This window comes from Ptychodera flava, chromosome 16, assembly GCF_041260155.1.
Source record: "Ptychodera flava strain L36383 chromosome 16, AS_Pfla_20210202, whole genome shotgun sequence".
Lineage (NCBI taxonomy): Eukaryota > Metazoa > Hemichordata > Enteropneusta > Ptychoderidae > Ptychodera > Ptychodera flava.
The window spans coordinates 34,254,487-34,268,960 of NC_091943.1; the positions used below are offsets into that span (position 1 = coordinate 34,254,487).

Sequence of the window (14,474 nt, forward strand, 5' to 3'; positions counted from 1 at the left end):
GCATCAAAATAACTCACTTGCAGTACAAAAGTACAAGCTAACAGTTTGCAAAGACATCTTATCTATTGTCAAGGTTTACCGACATGAATTATAGTAGAGTCAATGCCAGAGTATATTGTGCATGCTTGACTGATGCCCTATACCTTTCAGGAAGGATGTGCTCCAGTCTTTCAGACGCTAAAATCTCCAGAGTATTTTTCGTACCAGCTGCTCGGTCTAACTACTTATTCTAATACCTGTATAGTTGATAGTTTCCACCATCTAATTTCCCTTGGAGAATAAAATTAGAGCGGGCATTTTTGAATTCCAAATATTGGTAAATCTTGTTCCTATAGTCCCAAATTTTGCACAGTGATCCTGAGTTTTATTCTTGATCATGAAGGGATTGAATGGGTTTGTAGTGTCCCCAGGCACAGCAAGTTCAATCAACTTTCAGTTTGCAGGTGTGTGTCACCTCAAACATTCTTGACTGTTGGCACAATCACAGAAGGGTAGGCGTGTTTCTTATTGACTATATAGATCAAGTCAACATTCAATGAAGGCTATGTACAAGTCAGTTTTAGAGACCCCGGTCAGGGCATGTCTGAGAGACAACAGTACTCCTGTAGACCTATAAATTCACCAGCACCAGTTCTCATTGTGTATGTCATCAAGTAGCATTAAAAACAACACACACAGACTACAATTTCTTTCTTGTCAAATTTAATGGCTTTTCTTTTATGGAAACATTTAAACAATTGTATTGTGCATTCTGCAGGAGATACAACTGCAAAAAAATATAAGACTTATCAAAACTGTAGATATAAATAAACAAATGGAGGTATTTAACTTAACATGATCTCTCATGGTTCAACCCCCATCCTAACCACAAATCCATCTCAAAGGAAAAATATCAGCCAGGCTGACTCAAAGTACACACACCCATTCATTTGCCCCAATTATCACACTATGACATTGTACTCAACATTTACAGTAACATTATGCATGTATATTCTCTGTATCTGGGAATATGCAGAGAGTCACATCACATCTTCAGAGCATAACACTTTCTTCTTGGCCTTTTGTATGATAAATACAACCAGTCTATCTATTGAACAAAGAAACTTAAAATTTACTATTCTACATGTAATATCTAAGAACTGTAATGTAATTTAGTAATGCAATCGTTCATTTTTGGTTGGCACACGTGTCGTAAACAGTCTAAAATCTAAGCGGTGTGGCAAAGCACACTTGAATAGTATAGTATATCACAACTTTACAGGTCTTCTGAATAACATACAAATACTACGTAAACAAAGATGACATGTTTTTCAGTTTTAGCTACAGAATGAATATGGATGAGAGGCAAAGGCAAGAATCAGTTTTCTTAGACAAGTTTGTGATGTACCATATGGTACAGTACTTATGGCATGGTATACAAGCTGTTGAAAACATGGTATGTCACTTGCAAGCGCAAAAGGACAGGGAAACAAAAGCATTACGTACAATGTAATAATAAAAGTTGGATACTCAGAATGAACAGGCCTCAGTAATAGCTGATATATGACAACACAACTGCATTGCAGCTAATGTAATACTTTGTGATATTAGCAGCTACCAAAACTACTAGATTACACAAGACTTTCCGGTACAAAAATAGACTCAATAGCGATAATATATTGAGTATTGGATATTCAAGACATAAAAACAATATCAAACACACTGTGAGACAATTTGAGTTCAATTTTTGAAATTAATGTGTGAACAACACAAGACAAAAACTTTACACGAAAAAAACACAAGTAGGAATGACTGAACTTGGTTGACTGGTATTTATATGCACAGCTACTACAAAACTTTTCTCACGAGTATAGATAAAACTTACATTTTTTAATTATAATATTCTATCTGTTTCATGGGGGTTGTCCTAAAAACACCTTTGTAAGTAGTATTAAAGTAATAAAATAAACCAGCTGTTGTCTTCATAAAATAGTCACTTCAAACAGCAATTTTTTATTCATCATTTCCTCTTTGAACAATCAAGATCGTTAAATATCAGCAATCACAGTAGCACAGTTAATATATTATGTCAATCACTCATTGTCATTTTTCCGAATACATAATGCTACGGCCATTCCTTACAAGATTGGATACCAATCTTATTTTCCCCTTCCTAAACACTCGCCATTGTAATCCATTTGTCTATACAACTCTTCTTCACTTAAACAGAATATTTGTCCATCTGTACAAACAACTTTTTACAGAATTGCCAAAGCAGCGGTCCATCTCCATCAGACGGCGTACTTTCAAGCTGATCACAACTGTAATGCAACATCAGCATTCCCACTCTGGAGTACATTCCAAGTCCAGTTTACTCTGATTTATGGCAGTAAAGATCTTTCAATGCTTTCAACTCTTCAATCAATGCTTTGTTTTGGTTTTCAAGAACAGCCACTCTGTTTTCAAGGCATTTCACATATTCTTTCTTCTTCCGCCTGCATTCCCTAGCTGCCTCTCTGCAAGGATAGACACAAACACCAATTAACATTTGCTACGGATACACAAATTATAATCAGGGCTCTGGGTTGGTAGAGCATTTCAACAAATAGCCAAATGTACCTTAGCAAAATAGGTTCACACTTTGTGACTGATCATGGGGTAATGAACAAGAACAATTGTAAAACTTAAACCTTCTAACACTGTTTCTCCTGATTGCATCTGTGTGCAGTTGTAGATTGCCACTACCCAGAATCAACAACAGACCTAAGTGGCATCTTTTATGCACTAATGTTTTGATGTGTTGTGTATTATTACATATCTGAGTAACTAAGACCACTTGCTTTTCTGAAATCATCAAAATTATCAAAGACTCAAATCGTACAAAATTATCATCACTGATAATTTGGCAAGGATCTGATAAAGATCACATATATCTATGACAATTTGTAAAAGACCAAATTCTACTTTCAATCAAACACTGAGGGCGCTGTTTTGTTGGCCTTCAGATCATTGTATCCAGTCAGTTATGTAGATTTGTTTTATTTGCAACCTTGTTGAAATAAATAAATTTATCTTTTTCAAAAAAAAAATTGTACCCAGCATCGTTTGTTGAATTGATGAATATCCTAACTCCCATGTTGTCAGGAATTACACTCTATACTTGAAAAAAAATGTCCAGAAACTTTACTCTTAAGTGAGCATGAAATTTAGTAACAAATTTATACATGTATTGGGATCATTGAGACACACTCACTTCCCCCCATCAATACAACATACGACACACATGCCCTGATAATAACATAGGCACCCCTGAGTGTTTGATATCACACCTGGCTACAAAAAAGAAATCATTAATTACATAACTTACCTGTTTTTCATTAACCTCAGTTCTCTCTTCCTTGATGCTTCCTCTGCAAGTTGTTGTGATGACTGTAAGTTACTTGGTGCTGCCATCACTACTCCTTGTGGTATGGTAGTTGATGCTCTGATTTGATATGCTTGCATGTCCCCTATAAAGCAAATTAGCAGACACCTAGTTAATAAGTCATGCCTGTGTCTACACATGCACACTTATAATACAAGACTCTTTTGGAACATTAGAATTTGGTGTCTTTGGAAAGGTTGGTTTAGAAATTCCTTCCTTTTTCATCAGAGAACAATGCACATGGTTTATTTTCAGCGACACACTACATCTCCAGAACAAGAATGAGAAACTGCTCTGTAGGCTTATCCCAAGATATAGAAATTTTCTTTTGTTCTTTTTTCACGTCTGTCACTTCCTTCTGGCTACCTCTTTAGGAGTCAAAATTAAAATAAGGTCCATAGAAAATCTGATCAACCAACATTCAACTTGTGATGTTATGCAAAACACTGTCAAGACTGGCAGACAGTCAATATCCTGGACTTCAAAACACTACACATAAGACAGATTCTCTCCACAATAAACACACACATGAAATAGGTACGGTTTTAGATGTTCACCAATCTTGTTGTATTTCTCAACAGTACGTTATATGTACATGATCTGCCCATACATTACACTAATGCTAACACGTATGTAAATTGGTCCTACTGTATCATGTATCTCTACCACAGTCCATATACAAAACTAAAGTGACACAGTGTTTGCCGTGTACACACAACCCTACTCATGGAAAACCTGTATTTTCTATATTCATGACCGTTTGTAGGTGATACTTACCAGTGCCTGTTGGTACAAAAAACTGTTGGCTACCATCCTGTGATTGGCTGTAGTGTACTATGGTACCTTGAGTTGCAGCACCAGCATTTGTCATTGTCAATGTCTGTAAACCAGCTGGTTGTATTCCATCATTAATTTGAATTGTCTGAGTACCTGAACCAGCTGAAAAGAAACAAACCCATATTATTCTCTAATTCAACCATCTGACCTTTGTTATTTAGATGCAACAGTAAATTAACAGAAAAACATCAACTGTAGTTAGGTTTCATGGTATGGTGAGACTATGGTATGAACTTTTAGATGGTGACTCCTTGAACTCGCCTACTTAATTGTCTATAAACTTTGATTTTGTCTGTGCTTACATCTAATCTATAAAATTTGCTCTAAGGTACACTTAAATTCATCATGATTATCATAAAAAAAAATCCCTTTCTCAAATGTTTCTAACAGTGAAATAATGTACAGTTTAAACATATTAACACTTCCTCTTGTTGAAATGAATGAATTCCTGGCAGATTCCCAAATGGAAATTCATTTTCCTCTTCATAGAGTAAGCTTGACTGTACCAAAGCAGTGATCTATACAAGCATACATCACCCTCACTTGAGATACTGATGACAACTTGGAGGGATTCAATAATTACAAGAGACTTATGGTCTACAAAATATGATAACATATTTTTCTTCCACTGATTTCCGGGTTTCTGTGTCACTGGACAGCAGTTTATCTATAAAAGTGTCTTTGATTGTGAAACAATGGCTTTTCCTGAACACAAATTACTTTCACTAGTGATTGACTTGGAAACTTGTTGAGTGAATAAGAGATGTGCTAGTAATGTAGTGTCTTTGAATTAGACAGGTAATTTAATACATGGGCTTACCATTTGTATTTTGAAATGCTTGAATTGTAGCAGTGTTGGCAATGGATGTGATATTACTAGCTGCTTCATTGTCTTCCTGGCTTGATGTTTCTTCATCTATTTTCGGAACTCCCGGTGCATCTGACGACAAGTCATTCAAAATTTTCCTGTACGATGGCCTCCTCGACAAAATATCTCGCCTCTTTCTTGTGTCTGACTCACTCTCTACTCCTACCGATGTACCTTCCTCTGTGTCTTGAACTGTAGCCACCTGAAACAGTCAAGTCAAAATTTAACTTAATAACACACAATTTTAGCTCAAGGAATTGCTTATCCAAATAATGTTTATGAAAACTTTGCATACATGATTACATTACTTAGGATATTGAATAGTTTAGCAAACCTCTTTTAATTATTAACTCTTTCCAATATCTTGCTTAAAGGCGGAGCCTCCCTTTAAAAGACGCGAAGCTATGGCCGCGTTCATCGTGTAAGTGGACACCAAACAGGCAACATGGGGGCACATGCTCCAGAAAATGCCACTTTTTAGTTTTCCCTGGCCACAAAAACACAGTCTGGCAAGCGGTCAGTGCGAAGTTGCTGCCAATTGTACTCTGTGGTTATATTCAAAGTCTAACGCGACTGGAAGACAATTTTTTAGGAAATTCGAGCGTTTGTGGTGGGCAATCAATGACCGTTGGCAATTTGAACCGACTGTCAATCAAACGCTTGTATAAACTCTGTTTGCAGGATTAGCAAAAGGTGACAAAAGGTTGAGATCAGTTTGTGTAATTAATGTTAAAGAAATCAAACATCGTACTGGCCAAGTGTTTGACTGGGAGGAGAACTCCACTAATGCGAGAACCTGGGATTGACAAGTGCGGCTTTAAAAATCCACAGTTATCATCATTAAGGTCTGCTAGCAACTACACAAATTCATTGTTGTAGTAAATTTTGTAAAACAACCTTGATTTACTTTCATTTTATCTGCTACCTATGAAGAGTATATGGATATGAATTAGGAAGGCTTATGACACAGAGGATGTCTAAATCAAAGTGAATTGATACATTATAACATAGTCCACCAAACTGAACTCAATCCAAACCCTGCTTTAAATTTCAAATCATTCTAATTTCTAATACAATTTGTTTCCTACCAAATGCTTCGTAACTCAATAATGAACTTTGAATTTCACTCCAATTAAGCCAGTGAGTAAGCAGGTAAGTTTAAAATGTAAGTTATACTGTGGAAAACACTTGGGTCTGGGAAGTTTATCTGTGAAAATTTTAGTTAACCCTATTGGTTACTTATCAAGATGTAGTGAGACTTGTAAATCTATCTGATATTCAATTTTGTGATTGGAAATGACTGAAGACACTTCCTCAGCAATCTACCTTGAACATTCTCATAATGATGCATTTCATACCTTTCCATTACCTGATGTATACAGCTTGTAAAAACACTTATACAACATTTATTGTCCATATTTAGTGTTCATGAATGTGAGCATTTGGCAAAAGCTGAAGGACTAAAGGTGACGTGATGACCATAAATGTTTACTTATGTGCAATTAACAAGTGAGGTGTATAAAAGCATATGAATATCCATGTATAACATCAAATAAATCAAAGTCAATGGTTTACGTCGTATTTTGCAAATACTTGTGAATATCTGTTTAATTATTACACACATTTATGGCCTGAAAACCTTGCATACTAATTAAGCCACCTGGTCTTAAAAATAAAAGTTTCTAAAGTTTTACTCATGTAAGACTTTCCTACTGAACATTGAATATGTCAGAAAAGTTGATATCATCCTAATAGGCTGTCACCAAGCATTGAATAAACACTGGGTTCTCAGTTCAAGGTGACAAAACTGAACACATTTACTTTGATTCTTTGTTAATCCTCCTATTACAACTGTTTTATCAACCATTTGTTAGTTGTAATATTTGAAAACCCTGTTCTAACCATGTATGTAAATACTGTTACTGTTAAATTCCTACACATAGCAAAGTTGTAAAATTTATTGATTCTATCAGAGGATTAATGGAATGGGGTCAATGACACAGGAGCCAGCAATATCTTCCAGAAAAGAGAAAGAATCAGATATTGAATTTTAAAATGAAACAAAGGCTGCTCATTCCAGCAGATGTTCAGAATCTTGTCAAAAGATAGCATACCTGAAGATTCAGGGATTTTTGACTTACAACACTGCCCTAGCTTCATCATATATGCTAATTAACACCAATCATTGCACACTGAAAGAACTGTGAATGGGAATAATTTGAATTATCTCAATACTGTATACTTACATGTACTTGAACAGTCTGTATGGGAGCTGTCTGGATCACTGAAGGTTGATTGGCCTGTATGACTGACTGAACTTGAACTGGTTGATTTGGAATGGCTGAGACAACCATTGTAGCTGCTTGTGTCGTTGTCTAAAATTGGGTACAATGGAAAAATGGATACTATTAGGGTGTCTACTGATACATATCAAACGTTCATAGCAATCAAGATATGCAATCACAATCAATTTGATACACCTGTGATGCAATGTTGTTTCCAATTCTAATGCTACGCTAAATTCTACATAACAATTACATATTTCAACTTGATAGATCAGAATATCTCAAATTATTTGTCAATTCATATAAAAATAACAAAATTTAAGAAAAGAGATACAATAGTGTTACTTTATACTTCAAAGATTTAGACTGAAATTATTTGTAGTTTTCATAGGAATCGAAATTGTTTTAATTCTCCCATATATATTCAGTTAAAGGAGTATAGTGCATTCTATCCTGCAATTCTCATCAGACAAATAAAGAAAGTGTGATGCTAAACATTTCTTACGCCACTATGAATCTTGAGGAGCACCTCCATATAAGAAAACAATTCTTTTTTCAAACACTGGTAACATCTCCCCGGTACCATTTCATTGTTACCATATTCAGTATGAGCGGCAAAATTACTTACTGTTTGCTGTGTCTGATCAACATCATTAGAACTAGTGGAATTCCCAGTCTGATTGGCTGCTGTCTCTTCCACCATATTGTCCATGCTATGGTTACACAATCTCTGCAAGTAATACAGTCCATTAAAATAAACCATATCATACCAGCGTATTGATGGCACAAATACTGCAATCTGATCGACCATTCTATATTCGCAATATCATATGGTTAGAACAGCACAAAATCTGAGTTAGAGAAAATTCCCTTTTCAGCATTTCATGCCAGAATTTCAATTTAATACTATGATATTAAATGGCAACAAACCACCTCAGCAACAGGTATCCCACTCAATTTTAACCAGTTCACTCCAAAAATGCAATTGCTATAGCTCATGCCCATATGTCTAGAACTGATGAAAATCTTGTGGTATACCGTCTCTGGGTGTGGTTTATTGCTTATTATAACACGCCACATGCTCATTCCGTGTCGCGATTCGCCAGAATACGTCACGTGACGAGAAAATAGATACGTCTAGTCCCAACCAAATCGACAAAAGTGACGTCAGAGGGTATTTTTTGAAAAGCTATTTCCCTAGGGAAATAGCTCTGACCAAATTTGGAAAAGTGCCCGGTCACGTGACCGTAGTGTCGTCTGCAGCTTTGCAGCAATGGCGGGTGACTAGAACGTGATGTGCGTCCGGGATAGGTGACGACACATTCTCTAAAACAGATTTTCCAACATTTTCCAACATTCCAACAGCGTAGGAACTTGAATAGCTCATTGACGGAAAAGATTAAGGTGCAACTAAGGATGTCACTAGGTATGCTAAGAATATTTTTTGAAAGAAAGTGGTACCACGTACAACTGAAACCGCTGTGGAAACAACGCCCAGTAAACTTGTCACAATGGATTGTTACGGTGCAAAATATCAAAACACATTAAAAACTATATAACAATACAACATGAGCATGTGGTGTGTTATAAAACACCTATAGCCTGGTCTTTATTCGTGGCCGTGTGTTACTAGAAACACATCGCTATACCCCTCGGCCTACGGCCTCAGGATAGCGATGTGTTTCTGGTAAAACACGGCCCCTCGGGGTAATAGACGGTCGCTATAGCCCTCATGACCAGGCAATAGGTGTTTATTACGTACACAAGCCACCAAAAAAGTGGCGTTCATTTATGATATGAGTATCAAACTTAAAACTAAACATACAGTCTATCTGTAAACAGTAGAATCCATTCCTTTTGAAAGTACTGGGTTGCACAGAATAGGTGAAAGTCTACACTTCTAATACCCCCATCAGTGCAACTGTTAATAGCTTTAATTTGTGACTAACTGTTGCGCTTTGGTAAACTTAGCAACTGAACTTCAAAATGACTATTCTTAGATATGTGAAGATCAAAGTCACAATGTTGCTTAAAAAATAATTATCATATATTGATTTCTTTGTGTCAACCATAAGACCAAGGCACATCCACAAGGGTCAGAGATGCAGGAAAACATTAAAATAAAATGGACTGTTTCCTGTAATAATTCATAGGTTGAACAGAGAAATGTTGGCAATTAATACTCTCAGAAGATAAACATCAACAGTGAAATTAGAGGGTGACTATAACTTTGAAACACAAACTACCTGTATGTTAATAGACTTGATACAATGCTGCCTACTTCCTCATAATTAAAGACCTGATAAAGCTGCATTCTTCATCACAATTATTAAGTAGGACATATTCAAATAAATAGATGATGACAAACAATGTCCACTACATATACATGATATCGATACTGCACTGTGAATGAATTTACACATCCCATTTACGAGAAAATCCGATCATGCTATTCTTAACATATTGCTCTTCAGTTAAGTCGGGTATTCATTGAGAGCAACTTACACTCATTTAACAAAGACAGCGGCAGTGACAGAATGCTTTCAATATGAAAGGATAAAGTGACAAAATAAACGGCTGAGGCAGACTATAACATTACCATGACCTCATTAATCAATAATATGGCCTAAAATTTCCAGTTTTACGACTTCTAATCAAGGAAGTCAAAGATTATGTATTCATTACAACTTTCTCCTAACTGTTTCTTAATTAAAATTCCCCTTCTCCTTTGAATTATATCTGATTCAGCTCTCAGGTCAACAAAGGAAGCAGTTGGCAGTCACTTTGAAATTTTCATCAATCGATAACTAGCATTTTTAATATCTTCTGTTTTGATCTTAAAGCAAAACATGTGGTTTCCAAAGACAACACACAATATTAGTAGATTTGTTAATTTTTGCAATCTGTGAAGAGCTTACTGCTAGAGTTTGGTAGAATATTGCTGTATGATTTTACTAGAAGTACATGATTTGTGAAGATTGGGGCTAAATGAATATTGTCTGAACATAAGCATCAGGTGTTTTTCTTCAAAAGATATAATTCACAAGTGTAAAGGTGGATAAAGGCTAAGTTGAAAGTAAGCCCAGTTTAAAACAAACTTGCAATAAAAAGTTCTGCTGATTTGATGTATCATCATTTTAATGCCAATCAACAGTACGAATGAGGGCATTACTTTTGATATATTTAAAAATTACACTTGCTATCATAAAAGTTGCAACTTATATAAGACTTGCCATATGATTCACGGTCATCCCTTGCCTTACACTACACTACATAGACTCATGAACATTGAATTTGCTTCTCATGAACTTCAGCAGAAGCCTTTTTGAAGTACTTTGAAACATCAGTAACTTCACTACATTTTTAATTTACTGAAAATAATTATTGACCTATCCATAATGCATTCAGACAATTACAGATGACAGTGTTCATCTAACCAGGTCTTTACAAAATTACCTGTCTTTCACAGGGATGTAGAATATTTTGGTTGCAGGTGGCAAAGATAAAAGTACAGGCGGTTACAAGTAGTGTATATGCACGTAGAGTTTGTGCAAAATGTCTTTATTTTTTACTTAAACTAAATTTTCACAGCTGGCAAATTTTCGCTGACAGGCGGTTGTTTTTTTGCCGGCTGCCAACTATTTTCTAAATCCCTGCTTTCAGTGGTGGTCACTTTTTGTCTATATTGAACACCTTGGTAATGATAAAAAATATCAAGGCCGCATCTTCAACAAGGGTGTGTCTGCACTGTATAAAGTACACATTCTTGGCAGTTAAACTAGAATTCATTTCAGTATGTCCTGGGAAGGTAAGAAACTGTTGTTGGATGTCATTACAAAAGTTTTGGTTCAGCACAAGCTCTCTGAATCTCACTTAAACATCCCAGACATGGTAATGGGCATTACAATGGACCCTACAATGCAAAACACTAAATGGCAAGGGGGTGGGGCAGTCTGAGAAAACTTCAACAGTAAACAGAAGCCATGTGAGAGTGATGTCACTGTGTATATTAAGTCGAGGAAAAAAGGAGTAAATTGAACTGTCAAGACGAAGTTTTACTACCCTAACATGAGCTCTGAAAACTGGAAAATGTGTTTCTCTTGGTGTTAGGAATGGCCGTGAGAAAACCAGTGCAACCTTAAATATATTGACTGACTGACAAATTTCTGAACTATTCTTGATTTTACCCAAAAATAGATGTTGAATTCTTGGTAAAAAAAAGTAAAGCGTTACAGCAACTACTACATCAACGTATTGAAACTGTTTTCTATAAAAAAACATTACTCTGGCTGCTTCAATTTAACCTTAGCATGACATGTCATTATTATGGTTAATACTAGACCTGTCTTCAGTCATGTTTTTACAAGACATAAAATGACATGCTACCGAAAAATAAATCGACTCATGTGTTTGAGTTCACAGGTTAAAGTGTCCATATAAGTGGTCTCAAATTTGAAGTTCTCAATTTTTAATGCACAATCGGATGCTGTATGTATGTATATATCTCATTTGTTAACAAGCACTGAAGCTTAACGAAAGCTAAAGCGGGTACACCGTTGTATGTAAACCAACCGCCGATTCTTCAGTTTCCGGGATTTTCAATACATTTAATAGTTTTTAATGTCTTGTCTCGTTTCCCGAATTCATGTTTCAGCGAACACTGTCTCTCTGCACGATGGGTTCTGTGGCCGTGAAATCATGAATATTCATTATGTACAAGAAAATTTCCACTCCCCAGTCGCGTCAAAACATCATGAGCTACATGCTAAATGCGAACTCAACATGGGTAGAGCGACTATGCCGCGCAATCCACATCGCAACTTACGCTGCGACCTCAAGGGCCTCGTCGGCAACATTCTACAGTTTGACATTCACTGGTGAGATTTTGTGTTTGTACTGTCAGTCGAAGACATCCAATGTGGTATGGATACAAATGACATATGTACGGCGACCTTACAATCGAAATCATCCCTCTTGTTCGTGAAATGACCCCAGAAATATTAGACACTGGGATAAATCAGGCTTGTGGTGTTACATTGTGCGAAATTCTCATTTCTGTCGGACAGTATAATGCTTGTTCAATATTGGCACTGAAATAGTCGGTCAGTTACTAAAAATTCTGTGTTGGGACGATGTACGTTTAGGGAAGCGTGCTTTACTGTTGTGATTTCTCAGCTGAGTACTTACCAGTTACGTATTTTCTCGTCACAGCGATGAAGAAAGCGGAGTGGATCAACGTAGCGCCACGTCAGAAATACGCCACAGCGTCATCAAAGGCAAACAACAAGACCTGATTACAGAACAGGAGAAAATATATTCATCCGCAGCTTTTCTCAAACTGTGGTGTAAATAACCAGCATCAAGATACTTAACATTGTCATCTGAATTGATTGGTCAGAATATCATTATTAAGGAGATAGAACCATGATAACTTGACTATATGACCAAATTTAACCTGATGACATCATTGCGGTGACGTCATATATAGCGGTCTTGTTTCTGGACGATTTGCCGTACTACTTTTATGGTATGACGCCATGACGCAATAAACGTCCATTTTGTTCGCATGCAGTACACAATTTAAATCCAATACAGTTACATCTGGTGGTTAAGTTTGATCACATTCGATACAATATGAGTAAATTTGCGCCTTACTTTGAAACTATTCAGCTTTAGAATAAGTAAACAGAAGATATCAGGTATCTATATTCTTCGACGCGGCATAACATTTGTCATGGAGCCGCAGCCTTAGTCGTGCTACGGCTTTTAGCACAATAATAAGACGATTCCAAATGTTCTGAATAGAGGGGTGTCGTGTCTCCTCTGACTCTGCACGGTATGCGGCCGCGGTGACGATCGGTCGCGTTATCTGTTCAGAGCCGCCGCTCCTGCTCCTTTTTCGATGAGAAATGCGGACAGGGGATGACATATTATGAGCACATCGGAAACGAATTCATGGTTTTTTGATGTTTTAGTGATACGGGGACCCAATATAAAGTAAGCTGCCATTTTAAGCGAAGCCTCATCAGCCACAGAATAATGAATATCAGTAGGCCTAACTTCGGCATTTCCACCCCTCTAGGCCCTTCCTTATTCCAGAAATACTTGAAATGATAAAGAATATAAGTATAGCCGAAATCAGAAATCGTACATATTACAATCATGTATTTCAGCTGTTACGAACTTGAATTAATAGCAAGGTCTTCTTATGTTTGTTAAAAAGACATTTTCCTTGTCGTGGCACACTAATTCGCATCTTGCAAGCATTTTCCATCGAATTTTAATCCGTTGAAATAATTTGGTTTTCTTTGGTAGTCTGTATCATCTGACCAGGAACAATAAAGAACGATTCAGGGACACCAAGTGCGTTCAAGGCAGGATAAGTCCGGCTATAGGAAACATCGGATATTGTTTTATTCCTCCAAATAAATAACATTGTCCTCTTTTATAGTTCGTGCGACGGTGGAGGAATCGTAAGCGAAAGCACACATTAACACAAGGGACTGCCCTCTGTTTGAATAAAACCATCAATATCCTTTACGATTTCGCATTCATCAAGAAGATATTGGAAAAGTTTTTCCCCCAATAAGTCTGCGCGTCAAATTTATTGATTTCCTTTTATGTAAGCTCAATGAATTTAAATTTCTTGAATTCATAAGACTTAAGTATAAAATACGCCATTTGATTTTGCAAAATGATGTCAAAATGCACAGTGTTCACTTTGCAAATCCGGACTTCAACATGTCCTTGAATACTGGCAAACGCTAAATTAACCACGACTGAATTTGAGTACGAACTAGAAGTAATTAAATTTTATTAACATTGCGTGTTCCTTTGGCACGGTTGTGTGCACCCCGGTGTTGGGAACAGGACAATGTTCTGGTTTTATAGGACGATAATAAAGAATGAAAATATCAAAAGTTATGGCAAGTTTCGTTCTTTGAGATAACACTGAAATGACACAACACTTTCATAGTTTTCGAGAGATTAGTAAGCTTAAGTGTAAAATTTTACTTATAAGCTGCAAAATTCCAGTCATGACTTGAGATCAATATGAAGCTGAGTGGAAGATTTCTCGGTC

The 14,474-nt window shown here is 36.4% G+C and overlaps 1 protein-coding gene and 1 long non-coding RNA gene across 2 annotated transcripts; one reads left to right on the plus strand and one right to left on the minus strand.

Moving 5' to 3' along the window:
- Positions 1-685: 685 nt before the first annotated feature.
- LOC139114661 (cAMP-responsive element modulator-like) lies at positions 686-13,164 on the minus strand. The gene is made up of 8 exons (XM_070676515.1): positions 13,049-13,164; positions 12,581-12,683; positions 8,022-8,123; positions 7,355-7,483; positions 5,061-5,310; positions 4,181-4,342; positions 3,347-3,488; positions 686-2,495 (listed from the first exon to the last, which is right to left on the minus strand). The coding sequence occupies exons 3-8, from the start codon at positions 8,103-8,105 to the stop codon at positions 2,351-2,353; spliced, it is 912 nt and encodes a 303-aa protein (XP_070532616.1). The 5' UTR covers positions 8,106-8,123; positions 12,581-12,683; positions 13,049-13,164; the 3' UTR covers positions 686-2,350.
- On the plus strand, positions 11,849-12,648 carry LOC139114664 (uncharacterized). The gene is made up of 2 exons (XR_011547923.1): positions 11,849-12,270; positions 12,605-12,648. It is a non-coding gene; the product is annotated as an uncharacterized lncRNA (long non-coding RNA).
- Positions 13,165-14,474: the final 1,310 nt, after the last annotated feature.